The sequence below is a fragment of the Pundamilia nyererei genome, unplaced genomic scaffold, assembly GCF_000239375.1.
Source record: "Pundamilia nyererei isolate P.nyererei 1_Seehausen unplaced genomic scaffold, PunNye1.0 scaffold00046, whole genome shotgun sequence".
Classification (NCBI taxonomy): Eukaryota; Metazoa; Chordata; class Actinopteri; order Cichliformes; family Cichlidae; genus Pundamilia; species Pundamilia nyererei.
This window is the reverse complement of record NW_005187447.1, coordinates 1,905,196-1,928,662: the sequence shown is the minus strand read 5'-3', so window position 1 is coordinate 1,928,662 and position 23,467 is coordinate 1,905,196. Positions and strand designations below refer to the sequence as shown.

At 40.8% G+C, this 23,467-nt stretch overlaps 1 protein-coding gene across 4 annotated transcripts in view; it reads right to left on the bottom strand.

The window, feature by feature from the left end:
* Positions 1–18,712, bottom strand: part of lnx1 (ligand of numb-protein X 1) — a 36,646-nt gene extending 17,934 nt beyond the window's left edge. For 2 of the 4 annotated variants that reach the window (XM_005732298.1, XM_005732299.1), the window contains exons 1-2: positions 18,418–18,712; positions 13,065–13,578 (exon numbers count right to left, since the gene is read on the bottom strand). In XM_005732298.1, coding sequence (XP_005732355.1) covers positions 13,065–13,519 — 455 coding nt within the window. In that variant the 5' untranslated portion in view covers positions 13,520–13,578; positions 18,418–18,712. Of the gene's footprint in view, positions 1–5,070; positions 5,741–13,064; positions 13,579–18,417 lie in introns of those variants that run through there. The other 2 variants (XM_005732300.2, XM_005732301.2) reach the window with 1 other exon arrangement.
* Positions 18,713–23,467: the final 4,755 nt, after the last annotated feature.

Here is a 23,467-nt window from a genome sequence, read left to right as displayed (position 1 = left end):
AGTCCAAAACCTGAGCTTTAAACCCTGGCCATGTTCAGTAAGAACATTCATCACTGTAACAGTATGTATGTGCCAAAAAATAAGGATTCAAAATTATAATCAGAAAATCAATCATGGAAATCCAGCAATTATGCATAGACTCTGGGCTTGGTGTACATCCAATCTAGCTGATAGAGGGAGTGAAAGCTGTCTATCTCTAACAGCTCTTGGCTGAGTCCCAAGCATAACTTGTTTTAGAACAGTCTGAGCTGAGATAAAAACACAAGGCTCTGGGGAAGCACCTGTGGTCACAACACACATAGACACACAAAAAACGTCTGCACAAGAATGCTAGCGCAGTATCAGTAGGAGTTAGGAGTGGCCGCCAGTAATTGAATTTGTGTTGATAAAACCTTGATGCAGAGTTGCTTCCTTGATTAGTGTAGTGAATCAATCACACATAAGGTGTGCATGCCAGATACATAAAGTTTGATTTGGGGGGAATGGACAGAGTGATGCATAGATGCATAGATCAAGTGAAGAGAGAGTGACATAAAGACAGAGTAATCCAGTTAATGATGAACTAGAAGAGTATTAATCAGAGGATGTGCTGGTGTGTTGATTGGATCCGCCTGCTGTGAGGGGTAATCCCATCTGCCGCATGAGGAGGGGATGAGGCCAAACCTAGAAGGGGCCGCGTCTCCTGTGTGAGGACAGTTGGGATAAGCTTGTTTCTAAAGACGGATCTGCTAAATTGAAGTAGGAGGTGAGCTTCTGTTGGGCGTGACTTCTTACCGCATTTAAAGATAAGTGGGTGTTGAAAACAAAAGGGAACGCATACAGTAACCGATAAATCCCGTCTTTCTGTTTGAACTGTCTATTGTGCTCCTGTGCAGTGAGCAGTGGCTCCGCAGGTTTGGCAAGCTTAATGCATCTGAGCATTCACAAGCGCAGATGAGAAGCCAGCACAGTGTCAGTCGAGTCAGCCTGTTACAACAGCCCGAACTCTGAGTCATGGTTTTTGACCAAATCAATATGTGTGATTATCAGTCGAGCCACGACCCCATGATCAGGCTTGAAGAATATTTATGCAGCATTTACTGTGTCAGTGTCTGGTTTCAACCAGGAGAGCAATCACATACTCTTTTTGTCAACACAGAAGAAGAGTTAAAGTAGTACTAAAACTGATTTATTCTCTGCTGTGTGTGGCTGAGCTGGATCTCAGCTTACTAATACACCTTATGCATGTCCAGCTCAACAGTGGCTGTTTTCCAGTGCTGCAGTCAAGCACGATGTGTACGTTGATGTGTCGACAACTCTAACTGTAATCCCCTCCACGCTACGCTGAACTGCATAATCATAGAGAATCCCCACCAGGCTGCTGTCCCACATTGCCTTTGGCACCTTTTAGCCTATATTTTTCACTCTATGCCATCCTAGCCCTTGGCAGTGTCCTGGTTTCTCTACCTCCACGTGCCATGGTACAACAGCCTGAAACACAGCCAGCACTGGTCAGCCCAACCAAAAGCTCTGACGCTTAGTAGGCGACGTTCACGTGAGAGATTAACTCTACGCTGCTCTCCTCTCTGCTGTCAGTTACACTCTGTTAGATGCGTGCTCTGCAGTCCGCTCATATGGAACGCCTCCTGCAGATAAGCTGCTGCAGACAGGACGATGCAGAAAGCATTTCATGTCATACACGTCATGCATCAAAACCCATCAACAGCAGCAAAACTTTGAGTCAGTCATAAGCAAAGGTTAACTTATACTAATCTTTGTAATACACCTAACTTCTATCATGTAGCTAAGAAAGAAGGGCATCTGAATTAAGAAATATTACACGTTTAAATTTACTTAAAGTCTCTCCTAATGAAACACCACGGTAAGACTCATCTTCAAACCTTTCTGCATGCTGACAGTACCAGACACACCTGAGAGGAAAGCTCTGCTGAAGTAAACACACTGATCTGCTACTCACTGCTGTTCATGAATAAATGAATACACACACCTGTTCTTTTGTGACTGTGTATTTACACATGCATGGCGTGCACTTCAATTATACAACATCAAATGCGTCTTTGGTGTGTTGATTAATCCATATTTGTTTTATGTGAACAGTAATGTGCAATTTTAGATTAATGCATTAGTCTGAATTGCTTCAGTGTGTCCTCTGCATGTGTCCTTGCCCCATGTCTCCTTGCATGTTTAATTGTGTTGCTTCTGTAGACTTTGCCCACCTTTGCATATAAATGCTTGCATGGTTGATTCACTGAATTTGCTTCATAAACTAGAATCCCATGCAAAGAAATAATTAAACTGATTTAATTTTTGGAAAGCTGTGCAAGTACTTCAAGAGGTGGTAAGCATGACTTTTATCTTTTGGCTTCACTCCCACTGGCCTTCACTGTATCACTTGTATCTGCCTTGCTAGATACAATGAGACAGGGGGAGCTGCATGACTACAGAACAAGGATTAATATTTAATCCAAACAAAATTCTAATTAGTGAAGCCTGCCCCACACTAAGTTCAGACATGCGGCTAAAGGGGGCATGGAATGGCATGGCGCGCTGCCTCTGACTCGAGGTGGACCTGGTACAAACAAATGACTGGTATTGTTCAGATCCAAAGAGTGAGCGGCGGCTGGGTGTCTAAGCCTGTTAGGATGCGTTCATGCTGAAGTCGTCTGGAGCAATAGGAGTGCGTATTGCTCGTTGTGATCAAACACCTCCGAGATGAGGTCTGAAAGGACGGAAGCTAAGCTAATCATAGTGTTTAAGACATCTCAGCTCAAGGCCAGAAATGAACACAGATTAATCATTAATGCTCTACAGCACGACACTGTGATGATCAGGGGATGCCACGTGTGCTGGGGGAGGGAATACGCAAGATCCAATGGCTGGTGTGTGTGTGTGTGTATGTGTGCACTGTTATGATGTGGGCAGTAAATATCACACCCGGTTGCTGTGTTGCGTGTACCAGCGTGGTGTTTGTATTGGCTGTTGATGACATAATACAATGGCAGTAAACCTATTAAGAGTTTCATCACAGAGACATTAACTCTCCACTTGCAATGTTGGTTACACTTACTCTCTGTGTATAGCAAGTATAGTGTGTAAACAAGCCTGTACAAGCATACTGATGTGTAAATAAGACAGATTATAACCATTCTCGCTTTTCTCACACCATACAAACTCACTGAAGCAATCGCACACACACAGAATGACATCTGTAAGCGAAAGAACAGACTGAGAAAGACGAGTGGTGAGAGGGTGTAGGCTGAGGCAGTAGTCGCACAACGGGAGCTGGAGGCTGCTGCTGTCAACAGTATGGATAAAGACAAATGGTGTGCCACTGCTCACTAGCCAGGCAGAAAAACACCACGTCCGCGATTGTCTGCTTCTAGTTTCTCTCTCTGTCATGTCATAATCAGCAAAAGCTCTACTGTCACCGGTACAGAGACACGCTCCAACACATGCTGTCAATATTTCTCACTTAGTGAGTGTCAGAGAGAAATCATATGATTTTATTTACAAACAAGCACTTGCTGAAAGGACCTGCATACTGTGCCTGCTGGGTACCATCACCATGGCAGCCGTATGTATAGCCAGATGGAAGGCAGGCACAGGAAGTGACCTTATACCCTCCTGTCTCCTCTCATCTCCCCTCTACTCTTTTCTGTGCTCTGCATGGTTCATCCACTCTATTCTTCTTACATCCTCAACCACTTCTTTCTGTGTATAATTAAATCAGTTTGACCTATCTAATATAATAAATCTGTTTTACTTGATTTGCAGTATTTACAGTGTATCACCCTTCTTTCCTCTCCTCTTTGGCATCCATTGCTGCCCAACACGGACTCTTGCTGTCTGCAGGAGCTAAAGCCCCACTCAGTGCAGAGAGCGCATACAATGAAATGAGGGGATTTGCGAGGCGGTCCATTGTTCCATGTGTTCATGCAGTATAATGGGACATTTCCGACAGACTGGAGAGAAGAGCAATTGCTGAGCTCCGGGATCACAGAGCTTTGAGTTCACACGGAGCTAGTGAATGTAGTCAACGCTTACTCCCACACAAAGAGAGACCGAGGAGCCAAGAAGGAAGACGGTGTGACGTACAGTAAATGTATTAAATGTTAGATTATCCATCAATGTCAATTTGCAAGCAAAAAATAAAAGTACTTGCAACTTTGCTCTGGTCTAAATGACTTAGATCAAACTATTGGCCAGACAAAACAAGCACTACTAGGACGTTACATCATATGACTAATATTAACTAGAAGTGTATTCTGCAGATCAGGTTATAATGAACACAGAAATGTTGACACAGATGTTTCCATGTGCATTAGTTCTGATATAATGTTTGATGCAGAATTAATTAGAAGGAAATGTGCAGCAACAGGTGCATTATTATGTTATGCTGTTTCCAACACAGACAAATTTCTCATTTTGTTCAGTATAACAAAATGAATGTGTGTATAAGTGAATGTGTAGTTTATTTTCAGTAGATGCAAACTGAGAGTAGCCAGATATGAATTTTTAATGTGGTGAAAGTCTATTCCACAAATAAACACAGAGTAGTTACAACCGTCCGAGAGCCCATACAGGCTGTACACACACAGTGTTTCTGTGTGTAAAAAATACTCGCTTGTGTGTCCAAATACTGTTTTGCTCCAGTCAATACAGTAGTGACACACTAACACACATGCTACTAAAGAGAACGAGATAAAGGCAGAGATGCCATGCTGCAGTGCCGCTCTGTAGCATCCCAACCGTCCTGGACAGCATAAAGCACAACCTGCTGGCTCTGCTGCGTTTTAGCGCCACAGCAACCAGTGACCAAAGCATCAGGAAGCAACTGACTGGTTGTTTTCACAACAAAGAAGAACACCCTGACTCTTCAAGCGATGATCCGAATGTCAACATTGGAAGTAATATACAAATATGCATTAACGCTCTGAATGCAGACACAAAGAAATGGGTTTTAAAAGTAAACAAAATGCACGATTACACATAACAGCTGCGCTGATGGATGGATAGGATGGGTAGATGTTGATGAAGAGGATGCAGGAGGAGGCTGAGTGTTGTACTCACAGTTCTGAATAGAGGATGTGCAGGTTGCCCAAATTGTCTGTGTAGTTGGCCGGACTGAGCCAGGGCAAAACTAGCAGCAACAGAGCCTTCATGATCAATGCTCTGCTCCTTTTCCTCTCTTTTCTTCCCTGTTTCCTCCTTTCTGAACTATAGCTCTCTCCTCTCCTGTTCCCCCCTCCTCCCCCTCCTCCTCCTCCACCTCCAATTCTCCGAACCTGGCCGTGCTGACCTACCCCTCCTCGCCTGTCTTTCTTCTCAAGGGGCGCTCTCAGATTTGAATTAATCCTCGACTTCCTTCCTTCTAGCCTCTCTTTCCCCCTTTTGTTTTCCTTTCTCTACTTATGTCTGTGTGAGTTTGTTCCTCTGCCTCAGGCTGGTTGCCTGGTCATCTCAGCTGCAGAGGCAAACGGGCCAGTTGCCAGAGGTTGAAGACGTAGTGGAGGAAGAAGAAGCAGCAGAAGCAGGTGCAGAGAAGTCCCGTTGGTGCACAAGAGGAAGATGTAAAAGTACAAGAAGAACAGGAAGAAGACCCTTGCAAAGGTGGCACATTTGGAATACAATTTGAGATGTACGGCCCCTTAATCTGCTCTGGGCACTGGCGAGTTGTAAGAGGATTTGTGCTCGTATGCGTGTGTGTGCATGTCAGTCTCCCTCTGTGTGTGCGTATGTGTGCGCGTGTGTGTATGTCAGAGAGAACAGCGCAGGCTGTGACTTATACTGCAGCAGAAACCACTGAGGTGGGGAGGATGGAGCAGACCAAAAAAGAGACAGCAGGGGGGGAGAGGTACCAGGTGCGCTGTGATTGGCTCTACCCTCTTCACATGCGTACTCTCACGTACACTCCCATACATACATACACACAAGTACAATCTCTGCATTCACCTCCCCCCTGCCTGCACATACATTCACCCGTGAAGGGGAGGATAGAGAGTATGTTGCCTTCCAAAACCCTCGCCCCTCCTCTCTAACGATGGACTAATCCCAGTGCAGCAGATTGGTCTGATCGCTCAAAAGAATCTGCCTACATGTGTGGAAACAAAAAAGACAGAGCATGACCAAAACACACCGGCAAATCAATATTCTCTGCATGGGTGGAGCCTTGTTATCCTGAGTGACATGAATGAGAAATATGGGCGAAAAAGAAGAAGATTTAGAATAAGTCTTTACTGACACACTGTCCATTTTCATTCATTCATTCCATATTAATTCAATTTTGCAATGTACAAGAGCTGGTAAATGGAAGGGAAAAGGTAATTCATAATAACAAAGGATGAACCCATTCACTAAGACATCTCCACCTGTTTAGATTGATTGTGGAGAAGCTGTGGGAAACATGACTGGAGGAGAGCTGTGTGCTGACAAACTCTATTAGGCGTTGGCGACAGCAGCCAGCATTAACTATTGTGATTTGATTTTAAATATGAGTAAGATATATTTAATCTGCTAACTGCACTGATGGTGTTTGGGGTATGCATGGGGCTTCTTTCATCCTCTTCTATCTTTTCATTCATTTGTAGTAAACAGAGTGCAATGGGGAGAAGTGTTGGCTAAACAACTTTGAATATGAAATGCAGGAGGACATCTGATCTATTTTTATTCCATTCTATCAAATCTCACCCTCAGTCCCGTTTCCGTCAGTTTATAATTCATTTATTATTCAAAGTAGAGCAATCAAGCCAGATTCTATTCATGTAGTCCAAAATTACAAGTCTGCCTTTGCTTTCTGTTTTCTATTTTGCTCTTATATTTTCCACCCTTATCCGATTTTCATAGCATTGAGCTACACTCAAGAAACACACTTGTAAATTGTGGTGTAAATACCCTGTCTGGATGAATTTATCATGGATGGAGGCAGTATAGTTACCGGCTGAATTTTTTCTTCTATGCGTTTGTGCATCTGTGTGTTAATGCATGCATGCATGCAAACTCAGGCATAAGTTGTCCGGCAGTATTTGAACAGTACGCACAGCAACAAGACCACAGGGCACGGAGGAAATGGAAAAGTAATTGGATTGTGACAGGATGCAGTTTGTGAACAGAAGCCAGTCTGCCCCACAGGACTCATTTCATTCTCTTGCACATTAACTTGGAGTCACAAAAGAGGCATCATAACATACACATAAACACATACTCCAACCACATTATTACTTTTCATTTCTCACTCACAGCAGCCAATCCATCATACTGACACAAAGTCATAATCTTTAAAAGTTTTTACAGAATATTTTTATATTCTTGACATTCTGCTTTAAAGTCAGCTTACAAACCAAGGCTGTTTAAGCGCTAATAAGTAACATGTAAAGGAAACAAAGAGATGGTGTGACAGTGTTATAGCATTTATCTGTGTTGCATCTTTTTCCCAGCTTCGTGATATTCTCTATTGCAGGAGCTTGCAATACAGTAGAAGTGCCTACTCTCTTTTCCTAGAGCTCTTTTTAAAATAAATTATGCAGTAACACTTTATGTATTTCTTCTCTCTGCTACTATGGTAGTACTAACAAGAAACCGTGTCCTGAAAAAGTACATTTATCTAGCTCCTTCAGTGGTTCACTCTCTGCAGATGGTGAAGCAATTGAATTAAAAATCTATGCAATAAAGACTTTGGTTGCTTGGTTATTTAGTTAGGTTTCCAAATAAGTCAGTTTCTTTTTTTAATCTTAGCAGTTTTACAAAGTACTTTCTAATTCATCCACTCAACCAGACACATTAAAAACTCTTGTCTGCCATTGGTAGCAGCTTGGGCACCTCCACTGAGACACCTGTCCCATGGAGGTGTCAAAGACTGAACCATTCACTCTGCAATTAGGGGCTTAGTGCCCTTTTGAAACAGAGACCAAAACCCAATAATAACACATCAATCCAGATAAGAACCACTAATGTATTAAACAAAGAATCAGAATCAGAGACATTATTTCATATGTCTCAGATATTAAGGTTACCTATAACACCCTTCTCTGCAGAGTGTGTTATGTCATCTAATATCAAATAGGTATATGTAAATAACTATAAATCTGCTATAAGAATTACATAGACAGGTAAAACACTTTTCCGCTTCCCTCACTGGGTGGCTTTTCTCCCTCTATGAGTGTCTATCTAGTGAAACACTGGAATCCTTCACTGCGCACATTAACGCTGTGGATAAAAACATCAGGTTCACCAGGGAAGACACAAAGGACAACTGTTTGCCTTTCCTGGACTGCGCTGTGCATATTGAAGAGAACGGCAAACTCAACATCGAAGTTTACCGGAAGCCCACACACATGGACCAGTACCTCCTCTTTGACTCCCATCACCCTTTGGAACACAAACTTGGAGTAATTAGGACCCTACACCACCGGGCAGAACATGTTCCCTCTAAGCCTGAAGGAAAAAAGAAGGAACACACACATGTAAAGGAAGCACTCAAAACGTGCGGCTATCCTAAATGGGCGTTCTTAAAGTCAGCAAAGAGGCACAGAAAAGAAGACCAGACACCAGCGAGGGAGGATAAGAAGGACAGACGCAACAACATTGTCATCCCCTATGTAGCCGGTGTATCAGAGAAACTCAGGAGAGTTTTCTCCAAGCATGAAATCCCGGTGCATTTCAGACCCAGCAACACGCTCAGACAAAAACTGGTTCACCCGAAAGACAAAACGCCAAAACACAAACATAACAACGTGGTGTACGCTGTACAGTGCAGCGAGGAATGCTCAGACCTCTACATTGGAGAGACCAAACAGCCACTTCACAAGCGCATGGCACAACACAGAAGAGCCACCTCCACAGGACAAGACTCAGCAGTCCATCTGCATCTTAAGGATAAAGGACACTCTTTCGAGGATGCCAATGTTCACATTTTGGACAGAGAGGACAGATGGTTTGAAAGAGGAGTGAAAGAAGCCATCTATGTCCACTGTGAGCGACCATCTTTGAACAGAGGTGGTGGTTTACGACACCAACTCTCTGCCATCTATAATCCAGTTTTGAGATCCCTTCCCAGACGCCTTAACGCCCACTCACATCCTGGGCCATCTGACCTCAGGAATTCGCATGATAAGGTGGGGCCAGGTTTCAGAATGAAAACACCCGAAACTCTGGCTGATTGGGACCCACACCCAGTTTCACACCTAAGCTCAGGCGATTAGAGGATCATCAGGGGGTCCTTTTGTCCCTCTGTGGGGGGTTACTCCCACTAGGTTTATATCTGGGACTCTCCACCATTTGACCTTAGAACTGAAGAAGCTTCTCGGATGAGAGGTGAAACGTCTTCAAGCAACTTAAAGAAGTCCAGACGCTTTTCTTTGCAAGCTCCTTTGACTAGTGAAACACTAATTCGAACATGTTCACCAAAACCATAAACAGAATAGTACAGAATGAAATAAAATAAAATAAGCACAGAATAAAATAGAAAATGTCTGCATGCATCACATGTATTTACATAAGCTTTGAACTACTCCTCAGTGGGCATTGGAGGCATACTTGAAAAACAAGGTAGTTTTCATAAAAGGAAAAAGAAGATGAACAAAATGCTGTCATGCTCAAGGCAAAATATCATCAAAACAGAACTCTGGGTAAATTGGCTAATATGAAAAACATGAGAATGAGAGACCTTCAAAGCAGAAAAAAATGATTTTGTGCATTATAGACAGACACATAGCTACATGAAACTAGCGAATGAAAAGAAAGAGAAGAAAATACCTGGGGATCACATAAGGAGGCTATTTTTTGCCAAATCCTATATATCCATACAGGGAAAAGTAATAGAAAACTGAAAAGATACAGAAGATTACATAGTTGAGATGTTATTCTTGATTGCAGAGATGTGTCCAGGATGGCATTTTCTCTATCCAAAGGCCAATAAAGGTCACAAATGATTAGATTAGTATGAAATCAGCTCTGAACAGATGGCCTGGCTGTCTAAGTCATTAGAACTCCTGACACATTGCCAGATTTTGGGGTATCAACAGCCAGAAACAGTCCACCCATCATTAGAACATAAAATACAGGCAGAGGGAGGAGCAGTGTTACACGCATGAAACGGGTACTGAAAGCACATCTTGACTGGCTTAATTTCCCCAAATTCCATTTTGAGTTTTTATAAAATTTTAGGAAATTTGTTCCAATCCTAAAGCATAGTTAAGTTTTGTCTTATTGCTATATACTTGGAGGGCCATAAAACAAACTGCCATGGCACTGATTCTACAGCAGAAAGCATTTTTAGGTTTCTAACCCATGCAAAACAACGTGGATTTACTCTCACATTTTAAAGTGCTATTCTCACATTAGCTATTTAACCATCTGAAGGACAAAAGGATATAAATGAAGAGTGGGAGCAAAATTAATAAAGGTGCTTACACATGGAATGCACAGGAACAGCTTGACAGGCAAGAAAATATATCTTTGCAAATGAAATGATAAAATGATGAAATTCACTGTTTGGAACTCCTCTCCAACTCACCGCTGAGTGAGTTGGTGAAAAGAACTTACAGTATTTGTATATAATTTCCTCCCGTGTCACTTGTGTCCTGTTAAAATTACACGAAGGCGTTGATTATACTTGCTTGTGGACATGGAAACAGACAGCTGGAGATAGTTTCTGTTAAACTTCTTTAAATCTGCTGCCCGGAGCGCTTGTGTACTTTATACATTGTACACATGTAAGTGCAAGTTCATAAAAAACAAGCAGGCTCATAGACATTTGCACAGATGCTCGCAGTCACTGTCTAAAGATGACATGTGTCATATGACCCAGGATTTTGAGTTTCCGTTCTGGACTTATTTTCAAAAGTTTGAAGGAATGATGTTGGGTTTTCCAGGTTATCATAAGTTTTGGGTTATCTAGTTTCTGAACATGTCTCTTTCCAGTGCCTCTGAGCTTGTATTTGTAATTCTTGATTTCTGGTCAGTTCATGTCTTTCCTATTCTGATGTCCATGTCTGTTTCTCCCCTGTCCCAGTGTCTAGCCCATGAATCTCAGTGTTTGTTACTTCCTGTCTTATTTTGATAGTCTCTCATCCTGTGTGTGTTGTGTTCTGCCTCGTCAGTCAGATTAGTTTCAGCTGTGTTCCTGTGGTCTGTTCCCTCGTTATCTCTCGTGTATTTATGTCCTCAGTCTCCCTTTGCTTGCTGTCATGTTTTCTGCTCATGCTGTGTGGTTTTTTTTTTCTGTGAGGTCCATGTTTCCTTAGTAGTTTCCTAGTTTCCTGTTCCTAGCACCTAGTTTCTTCTTGTGAGTTTGGTTAATTCTCATTGTTTCCAAGTGCTGCACCTGCCTAACCTGCCACAAGGCCGAATTGTGACAGAATGACACGGCCATTATGGACCCAGCAGCTCTCAACCCCTTAGATGAGTTGAAGGAGGGGATGATTTATAAGGTGTAAGGATATCAGGGAGCAGTTAGTTACAGGCTACAAAGACTGGTATCCAGCATTCCTTGGTTACTGTACTTACTACATGAGGGCGATTGAAACTGACTTTCTCTGTCTGGATCAAATAAAGCCAGTGAAACAAGACTGTTTGCAATACAACGGGACCTAAGACTGATCAGTGTGCAACAAAACAGGCTAAATCAAAAGACTGTTAATTCAGTTTGTTTAGTTTCTGAGCATGCCAATGAAAAAGTAAAAGATAATTTAACTTCAGTTTTTGAGCCACTGCATTGCACAAGTGAATTGTGTATATCTAAGCCAGTCGCTATCAAATATGAGTTTGCTGCTCCTGATCTGACTAATAATGAACTCTCTGTTCAAAGTCCTCTGTTTCTGAGCTGGCAAGTAATAAATCAGTTAATTTTGATTCTGTGCCCACCAGTTGTGAAAAGAACATGTCTAGGGGTTCAGAGCCTGTGGATAACCCGGTCTCAGGGTCTGCTCCATCTTCGTCTTCAGCATCGCGGTTGACCTCCAGATCCTCTTTGTCTCCACCGCTAGAAAAAGCCCCTGAGTTTTGCCCCGAGGCATTGTCGATCTCCTGAACTATGTGTGGTTTTTGGTTTTTTTGGACTCTGTTTGTCTCATGCACCCTGTGTCTTGGTAAGGACTCATTAATTATCTCTGTCTTTGAGTGGTGCACCTGGGTCCTTACAGACTTACGGAGATGAAAAGTATAATCCCGACCCAAGACTACTAGTTTCCTATAGTTTATAATTTAAATATACTTGATAGATTCAATATATAGAGAATATTAACCAACATCTTTCAATAAAAACTCAAAGACGCCATGTACCCACTGGACCCTGATGGAAATGTTTAAATCGGCATTTCACTGAAACTATTCTACATTCCTGCAAACAGTGTGTAGAGTCATCTTTCTGAAAGCAGTCTCTCACCTCTACAGCTGAATCCTTCTGGGAACTGGCCTCAGAGAGCCACACCTCATTATAACATTCACATTACATGAAGGAAAAGACTAGGGAAGAAATGACAGGCGAAAAGATGAGCGAGAAAAGAAGGTATAAAAAGAGCATAAACAGATGAAACGAGTCATCAGAGTGTTTTGGAAATGGGAAATAAGATTCAGGGAGGGACAAAATTTTTAGAGTTTAAGGAGTTTTAGGCAACTTGATTTTTCTAAGTTTTAAGTGCTAATGAATAGGAAATGCTCCTGGTGCTTATGTGTGGTGTGGGGCAAGATTCACTAATTATCCCAGCGGCCTTTGGGCTAAGGAAGTGTTAATGAGCATTAATGAAAACAGACCCAGAGTGAGAAAAAAGGAAGTGCTTTCTTTTATAAACAGAGGATCTGGGCCTAGTTTAGATGAAAGTCTCGTTGGAAGAACTCTAGCCTTTGGGACTGGAGCTGTGGGCTAATGACGACGGGCAGAGGAGGAGGGTGGGAGACTTGGAGTGTGTGCTTACTTCAGGTCATTGTAGAGTTTAGTAGACACATCAAAACCAAATAGAAGAAAGGAAAAACCAGAAGCTAAAGTACTTGCTTACTTGTTTAATAGCAATACTAATAATATCATTTTTAAACAGGGAATTTAATGGTGCAAACTGTTTCTACCAGCCTACCTGAACTTGATGTGGTCTTCCAGTTGACCACGGGGCATTGTTTCAGTGCAATGGTCAGTGAAGGGACAAGCCACGGACAGCTTCTCCAGCAGCTTGTGGACCAGAAGGCTGGGCTTCCTGCAGGTCTGCAGCATGAGGGGTTCACGGCACACAGGACAGAAGTCACTCTCCAGCAGGAAGCTGGTGAGACACTCTTGGCAATAAGTATGTCCGCAGGGCGTGTCCAGAGGCTTGATGAGTGGCTGCAGACAGATGTGACAGATGAGGTCATCGTCCACTTCATCCTTGTAAAGGTACTCATGGTTCTCTTCCAACTGATGACTGTGGCCACATGATGCGCACAGTTCAGGAGTCGGAGACAATGATCCATAGTCTGACGGGGAAAGAGGTGGAGCTGATGCTTCAGCCATTGCCGTGGCAACTTCAGGGTATGTACTCTGCTCCTGGATACTCATTTGGAGAACACTTGGGATGCCATGTTAGAGCTGGTAAGGAGGTCATTAGCAAAGGAGAGCTGTGGGGAAGATAAATATAATGCAAACAGACAAAAATGTAAAAAAAAAATTATAGTCTGTATTCAAAAGTCAAGTGCAAAAGTGTTACCAGCAATGCTTGTAGGGTATTTTCACATTTCTGTAGAGTATTTACCTAACAACAAGTAACTGTTGTTGTGATTTGGCACTATATAAATACAACTGAACTGAATTAAATGACTGCAATTATATGAAACTGCTTCATGAGTAATACTGATGCATCACTATATAAGCCACATTTACCTGTTTTAGTTGCTCAAAATTAAATCACTTTGAAGTACTATAAATTTCAGGGTCACTATTTGGGTCCAAAGAGTGACATATATCTAAAAGGGCGATTTGCTCATTCTTTTTTTGCTATGAAAATACTCATGATATCTTGGAGGAGCCGAGCAGGGACACTTTTATTTTTATACTTTTCAAACACAACTACAGAACATGTTGTGTGCAGCAGTCCTCCAAACCTGTCTTTTCTCCTCAGTTGGATTTTCTGCACTGACACAGAGAAGAGAGATCGAACAAGTGAGATTTCTTCTGTGGATGCAGCAACATCAATACTACTCATGTCAGCAGAAAGTGCAGAGACAGATAGAATCAGATAAGTCTTCAGCCTCCTGCTCAGTGTACAGCCTGACAAACATACATCACTGTTAATCCACAGCAACGTGACATGATTTTAGACGTGCCAAGTCTTTTTTTTTTCTTTACTGATACACAGGTTTACATTGTGAGTGTGCCAATGAACGCGTCATATCCAAAACCCAAAACAGGCATGCTATTTGGGCACATGGACACAAACAGATGGGCTCAGTGAGGCACACGTCACCTTGGCATAAGCCATCTTGTTGACTCTCCACATGCTTTGTTTCTGGACCCACTGCTGGGTGTTGGCTGCTTAATGAGACACTAGATCAAGTTAGAAAAACAAAACAAAACAACAACAACAACAACAAAACTTGTGTTTGGAGCCTACAAAATATTTATGTAATCCAAGCCCTAGTTCTGTTTTAATTGGACAGATTCCCATGCTCTTCTGCTAAATAATTTATTTCTAAAAAATTATAACTAACAATAGACTTTGATGTGGATTCCAATATGGTAATACATACAAATCTGTCCTACCTCTTTGTGAATACATGCAAATGTCCAGATTAACCACCAAGCTGCAGAATTAATCAATATAATTTCTTTTTACAGTATGAAATTGTTGGGTGGCAAGTTGTGAGAGCCATAAGCTTACAGTCTTTTGGTATGCCGGGTAGCGGAAGGCTAATAAGTAGAGGCTTAACAGTCTTAACAAAGATGAACTTTCCCTCTGAGAACTTGTGGTGGCACAGCTGATTCATCACACACTGTGGCAACGTCTGACTTTGTCTATGAAGCAGAGCACTTGCATCACTACACAGGAAAAGCTACAGACAGAAAAGGGGAGGGAAAGAGACCAAGTACCTGTCAGTAGGTGATGAGAACAAGAAAATGGTGATTCATAGTCAAAGTAAATAAAAAATAAAGCTTGTCTAATATTCTCTTTAGCTTACGTCTGTTCTCTTCTCGCACTTGACGCAAAGCTGTTAAAAAAACGATTCAAACTAACAATAGTATTAAACAGTGATGTGAAAAAGCAAGAGCACAGAGAAATAAAAATGAAATCTGGCATGCACACCCTAGAGTTCGGTAGCACGGGGGGTGCTGGATCAAAAAGAAAATTCTAATATGTTAGACCACTATAGAGCTCGCGTATAATGATTTTATAACATTCCAAACAAGAAGAAGAGCTCCAACTTCTGGCTCATCAAATGAACATTGATGGGGTTTTTTCTTATACATACTAACAAACGAATATTTCAGCCTCGTTGAAGTGCTGAAACGGAGAATCTCAAATGATACCACAAGGAAATGTAGTTTTTTGGCTTTAGAAGCCAATATTGACCCATTAATAAACTTAAAATGTAATTATGTATCTATGTCCGTTTGTATCCTATCTTCTCCTTAATGTGAATCTAAGAGGGTACACGGTCTATTACAACTGGGATTAAATTATTGAACTTAAATTATTGACCAAAGAAATCAATACATGCTCTTTGTCACTTTGTATAAAATATAAAAAGTGTTTAAAATTTCACAAATTGTAATGTCCAGAAGAAATTTATCAAGAGCTAAAATTGATATTGAGTAGAAATGAGTTAAGCCCATTGATGCAGCCCTTAACAACAGGCCAAGTTTCTCATGTGGCCCCCTGGGAAACTTAATTGCACAAGGGGCCACATGAGAAATAGGTAGCACTAGGAGCTACCTGCGGCTCCTGGGACAACACTGGTGGTTCTCAGGAAGGAGTTCTTTTTGTGTCAAATGCACTGATCACTGATCTTGGCATGATCTTGACTTGGCTCAGTCCTGCGCATAAGAACATCTTCCAACAAACGCAAGATATTCCAGAGAGAGGAAAGACAACTTTCACCCAAAGATGGGAGGCCCTACCTTTCTCTGGAAATCGGTTCTGTTCAGTCAAGTCAAATCACAACAGCTGCCTTAAGGAACTTTACATTGTAAAGTAAAAATACTACAGTAATAGTGACAAAAACACAGACAATCAGATGACCACCTATGATCAAACATTCGGTGAGAGTGGGAAGGAAAAATTACATTTTATCAGAAAGAAATCTCCAGAAGCAACAGGCTCAGGGAGGGGCAGCCATCTCCCGTGACCGGGTGGGGGTGAGGGGAGGGAGACAGGACCAAAGAGACACCGTCAATCAAGATATATAATTCCTGTTTGTGCTGTTTGTCATTGTGCTGCAAATTTTTCGAACTTTTAAAAACAATTTCTCACAGGGATCATTGCATTTCTTCTAACTTACAATCAAAGATAATCTTATGTTCGGTTATTCCAACAGATCGATGATGTCTTCCATTGGGTGTAGTTCTTTTTTCTCAAGAATTTTACAGTGGAGAAGTTGAGCCTGACATGCATAAATAACATCTATACAACATGGCACAATAGCAGGGATATTCCCAGTGCTGCTACATGTATCTACATGCAGACATTTCATGCTTTTGCACACCTTTTTTTTTTTTCCATGCAGGCATATTCAGTGGACACACCCGTGCCTGAGGAGCATTGGCTCATACTGGATCATTCCTAATCTCTGAAGTGATAAGTTCACTTTGTCACAACAGTCCTGTGGGACTGCTGCTCTTTCCTCACAACAAAATCATTCACGACAGCTAATTGACTGAACCTTGACTACATATTGTTGACGTTTAATTATTGACTACACCGGCCATCTAGTATCCAAAGAGAATGAGAAAGGTGGGGCTGTCAGGCTCAAGGCTTTCAGTTTGGACTACAAAGTAAAAAAAAAAATGTTTACATGGTAAATACAACACTCAGGGTAGTCTTTATTTTCATCTTTGAACTATAGTTATGCCAGTTGTTGGCTGTCTAGGCCTTATGCAACTGAGTGCAAAGAGAGGTGTTTATTTAGCATAGCGTGAGCCTTCTTTCATACAGATCACACATTGTCTTTAACTACCATTGTTCATTCACTCTCTGATCTGAAATAACTTGATGAGTTAATAAAGAGACACGGCCATGCCAAGTCAGCTTCTTTTCTTAACAAACGATTGTGAAGAATAAGCCATTAATAAGGTAATTTCTGTATCAGCATTCTCATTGTCCACACTGAGCTAGCTTGTTGCTATGTACAAATCCACTCCTCATTTCTAGTCACAGACATCAAACCATATTTGTATCGACCAAACAAAACACACCCTCAGCGTAAAAGTCAAAGCCTGACAAATCAGACAAAGTATGAGTGTCTGCAAAGCAAGTTCATGCTGCAACATAATGATCTCTCTGTCAAATCAAAGCACCGTGTTACTGTAATTGACAAGGAAGACACCTGTTACAGGTGTAGCTTAAAGACCGTGAAGATAATAAACTGATCTGTGAGGCGTGTTAGGAGAAATCTCACTTAGAGAGTGGAAACAATAAGTTCCTCATCGACAAATGGGTTAGTCATTATATCATAAAAATATTTAAATAGTACCAGATAACCTGCTGACAGGTCAATAATCAAGGACTCTAAGCGTAACATAGCACAAGGCAGGCTGGACTCAGGCACAAAAGTTACGTGTTATAGAGCATAGACCAAACATAGGCAGTTGTGTTCAGACATGTCCATGAGACAGAAAAATTCCAACAAGCCATTTTTTCTTTTCATACAAACATCTGTTTTGCAATCACACAGCGATAAACATTGGAAAAACAGCAACAATCAGCCATCCATCCATCCATCCATCTATCTATCATTTAACTGTACACCAAATGTAACACAGCATAATATTTTTGATTTCTTCAGCACATTTTGTTCCTTTTAGAATAAACAGGGGATGTGCAAATCAAATATTAGTATAATTTCTGCCCTTTTACTAATCTCTGCATTAGGCTCGTGGGTATGTTTGTGTATTCTGGCCTCTCTCTGAGTTCATAGCAATCTGAACGTTGAGTCTGAGCCAGACCTGACACCTCAATCTGGGAAAACAGCTGAAGCCAGATGTGAAACCCCATGAAGCGTCACTTGTATCTGAATGGCTGAGTGGGTCAGCACAGATTGTACTTAACACCAGTGCACATAGGTAAGAGAAAATCGACATACTCTACACTCACATATAAAATACAAATTTAATGCAAATTCTTTCCATGCAAACACCGGAGCAGCAATAACTGCTGGCATGACGTTTTGTGTAACTTAGTGAAGCATTTAAGATAAATAACAGACATGCTTCTAATAAAATGTAAAATAGGAAACTATACTTACATGGCTTCATTAGCAAGATTCACTTTCGGCAGTGCAGTTCACCTGAACAGGTAAAGTCTGGCAGGCAGTGTAACTTTAAACCACTCAGAGAGGAGGTGGAGGGGAAGGACAGGAGAGTTAAATGACTCCGTAAAGAGGACTTTGTCCAACTCAAGCAAACCGGAGACCGGCTGACAGTCTTCATGTAGAAAGAGAGAAATTTTATCCTGCTGCTGGACTTTATAAAATACGGAATGAGTCCAAAGCGGAGAGGATTTCTCCTGTGTGAGCCCAGAACCTGCTCACCTCTAAACAGGCAAAGGTGATCAGGAAGTGGGCAGAGAATAGAGGCGTGGTTAGAGAAAAGGTAAATAAGAGAACTGCCCAAACCTGTACTGGGAGTTCAGCAGAAGCTGGATTTTCTTCTAAAACAGTGTGGGCAGAGGAAATGAAACCTTGAACTTTGTGTAAAAGGCAACTGAAACACTTCAAAAGTGACTAGTGCTAATAACAAAAATGTTTTTAATGAACTAAAATGTCATGCAAAATGCCACCAGTGGCTTAAACTACAAGTTCAGACAGGACCTTTCTATAACATGGCAAAGATTTAATAACCCACTAAGCATTTTAAACACCTACATGATTGATTTTCTGTAGACCACTTACTGAAACAGAAACACTGTGCTCTGTAGTTTAGCAGAAAGCCCATAATCTGAGTAAATGACAACATGTCTCAGGTTTTTATAATGTTGCCAGGTACTGTAGAGTAAGCATTTAAACCTTTCTACAAGACAGGAATCGGAATACTTGCTAGTTGTATGTGACTTTCTTTCTTATCGTTATCTAAGCTTTCCTTTAGAAAAGCTGCTTTTAAATCCATGCGTGTGATTCCAGCTTTGCACAAAACAGTTGTTATCCTTTGTGTTTTCACGTGTGGCTTCCTTCTTTGCTTTTCCTACCTCAGGCTGCTCTTTAAACACAGATACTGTGAGCCACAGGTGCTCCAGACTAACTGCAGACATGAAGTGACAATTCTTTATGAGTCACTCAGTGACGCAGACAGAGCTGAATCATTTAGCTTGTTTATTAAGAATATTCTCAAACAGTACACACTTGTAACATATTATTATGCAGTACCTGTCAGAGGTTTTTGTTCCCGTCATCTGAAGCTTATTTTGAGTGCATGAAGAGAACAAACAGACGGGTTACTTAAAAGAAAGTAAATGACTGAAGTGTAGCAAAACAGTTGCAGTTGGGTCAACCAAACAGGTAAGTAAAATTAAGGTACAATGTAGGCTGTGTCTCTGTGTATAATATTTGGTTTTCATGAGGCTAGAAATCCTTTATTTCAGTACTGCAATAAAGGCAAATTCCCAGGTGACAAATGAACAGGAGTAAATCTATTTAACGATTTTAAGATTGTGATAAGTAAACTTCAATCCTTTCTCATGTTCATAGTATCAGCAGCATTTGTTTAGTCCATTTCCCCCTTCAAGCATAGTTTATTCCAGTTGCAGTTCACATGGAGCTCACAATCCTGCAAATGTGTTGTTGTTGTTGTTGACATGAACTTAAATGTTCTTGGATTTGGAGAGATATTTGCCAGTCTTATATTTTCACAATCACTGTAAAATTACAGGATGAATAATAGTTTCTCAACTAAATAAGTGCAGTCTTCTCTTCTCTTCTCTTCTCTTCTCTTCTCTTCTCTTCTCTTCTCTTCTCTTCTCTTCTCTTCTCAGCAGGACTCTGGCAAACAGTATGATATGGCAGGATGTACTAAGAGTCAGGAACGCTCATGAAATTCGCCTTATGCTAAATTATACAGTGTGTATTGCTGCAGTGAATCAAAGATTTTAAGTTTCTTGAACTCTTAAGTTCTCTTTGAAGTGCTGAGTTGAACCTGCATCCTGTTTCATTTCTGCTGATTCCTCAGCTCCCTGCTGCTGGAGCTTATCTAAACACTGTAGTGCAGGTGAAACCAATCCCCACCTTCTTCCTAGCAAACTTCCCTGCCTTTCTCTTATTTCTCCATCTCTCAGAAACACACACACCAAACAGTTTTACTGTTTTCTCCATTTTTTTCACAGCTTAACTGTTTCACATTCTTCTGACATATTTCCTCTAAGTACCGTGCAATGATTTGAATTCAGATGGCAGATGCGAATGGAGAAAAAAAAATAACAACACAAAAAATCTGGCTGACAAAAAGACAGGGACTATTTCTCTTTTAACTCAGTATTTGAAACAGCCTTTATTAAGTTCTTTTTTTTATCCATTCTCATGTGGCAGTGAAAGGTCGGTTGTCTCTCTTTTCCTTCCACAGAGCATCCATATTTCATGGTATCAATGCAAATGCCTTGCCTACCATGAATAATGAAGACAGGAAAGAACGGAATGAAAGTAATCAAATAGATGCAACCGAGCCAGCTCCAACATCACCAAGGAGATGGCATCCTTCTTGTCTTTCTATTGTGGTTATTCAACGCAGACGTTGTAGGAGTGCAGGTGTGAGTCAGTGGCGTTGCAAGCATTTTGGTATCATGAGCATACCACTGGGTATCAGGCCAAGAAAAAGAGCCTGTGTGGCTTTTTAAGGTCATGCGTTTTGCCTGTTCCAAAAAAACAAACACTTAACATTTACACTAAAGCACCAACTCAATGTATTTTAAGTTTATATTTATATTACAATAAAGATTTTACATTTAGCTATTACTGCACTTGGTATCTTCTGTTATTCTGTGGCCAAAATACCATTTTTGTTGTAGCAATATGAGACATGCAGGCTTTGGCTGGACAAAATAGGGGGAAGAACTGCAAACCTCTCAAGAAAAACAAATCAAAGTTCAAGTCAACTTCATTGTCAGTTCTGCAAAATGCACAGGGCATAAACAGGATTGAAACGAGCCATGATGTGCAATTAAAATAAATATAAAAGATGTAGATATAATAAATAAAAAAGGTAGAGAGCTATGAGATTATAATATGCAGTTATGAAAGATAAATAGTATCTAGTATAAATATAAACCGCACAAGATATATTAAAACCCATCTGCTGTTACTACCAGTGTTGGTCAAGTTACTTGAAAAAAAAAAGTAATCAGTAACTAATTACTGATTACTTCCCCAAAAAAGTAATTCCGTTACTTTACTGATTACTTATTTTCAAAAGTAATTAATTACTTAGTTACTTAGTTACTTTTTAAAAACACGATTTACAACCTGAATAGGTGATAAAGCGCCCAATTCTACTTTTTCTACATAATCCATCATACAAAATGTAATCAAATGGAAAAGTCTCTTTTTTTAACTTGTTTTTATCAGTTTTAATCTTTTAACTTTATGCATCAAGCAAAAATTTAATTATATGCAACATTCTCTGAGTTGAATAAATTAGTTTAACATATAAACCTATTTTCTACACATTCCAGCACATAAAATAAAATATTTTTTGTGTTTACACTCACTCTTTCAAATAGATGCAAGTAAAACACAGCAGAAAATAAATAAAGTCAAAGACTCAGCGGTCCTGTTGCTCTATTTTCACCTGTAAAGCAGGACTGCGGTAGGCGGAGGTTTACCCTGGTGCAGGTGTGCCGCGGTCAGTTGAAGAATCCGCGAGTTTCTCTGTGAATTTCCCATTGCGTCGTTGCGCACTCGGTGCTTGCTTGGAAGTTTAGGGGTTTTTTTCGCTGTAAAAAGAAGTTTTCTTCCCACGCACGATGGACACTAATGTTTTTGTCACTTTTTATGGAATCAAACTCAAAGTAAGGTCAGTACTTCCACGCTGCACGCTCATACTCTCTCCCACAATCGATATATTATCCATTGTTGCTCTGCACACAGCTGTTGTCACTAACGGCGCACTCGCTTACGTCACTGTCGTGAGACATTCTCGCAAAAAATCACGGTTTTAGTAACGCAGTAACGCAGCGTTACTACGGGAAAGTAACAGTAATCTAATTACCGTTTTTGCAATAGTAATCCCTTACTTTAGTCGTTACTTGAAAAAAGTAATCAGATTACCCATCTCTGGTTACTACTATATATAAAAACATGAGGGACATTTTTAATACAAAGTTTTAAGCACAAATAAAGTTCAAAATCAGAAGTCCAACTAAAATCCCAGTGGCATCCCTGTAGCTACTGCAAAAACAAGGAGAAGTCATGTGAAATGGATTTACACTTCCCAGTGAAACTACAGGATGACTTCCCAGCGGCATTCACGAATACAGATTTGTTTACGGGTGTGGTCAGGTTGTGAATTGTGACTTGGCAAGTAAGTGAAACTTCAGATCTGGTACAGCAGGAAAAAATGACTCACCAAACCTCCCAAATATACTGTGAGCTCCAGTAAACGTCTTTGGGAATGTGCTATGTGATAAGCTAACCAGGGATCATTTGTTAGCTGTATTTGCTAGTATATAAATATAAAATGGGAAACAGTGTTGGGGAGTAACAGAATACATGTACCGCTGTTACATATTTAAAATACAAAATATGAGTAACTGTATTCCATTACAGTTACCGTTTAAAAAGGTGGTATTCAGAATACAGTTACTTTGTTGAAATGAATGGATTACTCAGCGGTATTTCCTTGTTTCAAAGGCTATGTCCTGTCTATTTTTGGTTTCCACGCCGGTGGAAACCCAAACAAAACACACAGAGGCTCTAATGCCTGTGTCTCAATCTCGCGGCCCATGTCACCTCTACTTGCGGCCCGCATAATGACGTGAAGCAATATTTTAAAAAATTATTCACAAAAGTTATTTAATATGAACGCAATAAGTAGAGTGTTACAGCCCTAAAGAATGTAACCTCATGGGCAGTGTAGTCCGTGCTGCAGGGAGAATGGACTGCCATACCCGTTATTATGTGTCTGTGAGCGAGAGAGGGAGAAAAAGGAAAGTGGAAAAGTACGAGTTGTCATCGAGCAGAAACGGGAGATGGAAGCATGTAAATATAATAATAACCACTGCAGCCAAGAAGAGTGCCTGACGAGCCCAGTTGTAAGTAAGCTATTAAGACTCGACTGTACACTGTGTTCATGTTTTCCTCCGAAACAATAAGT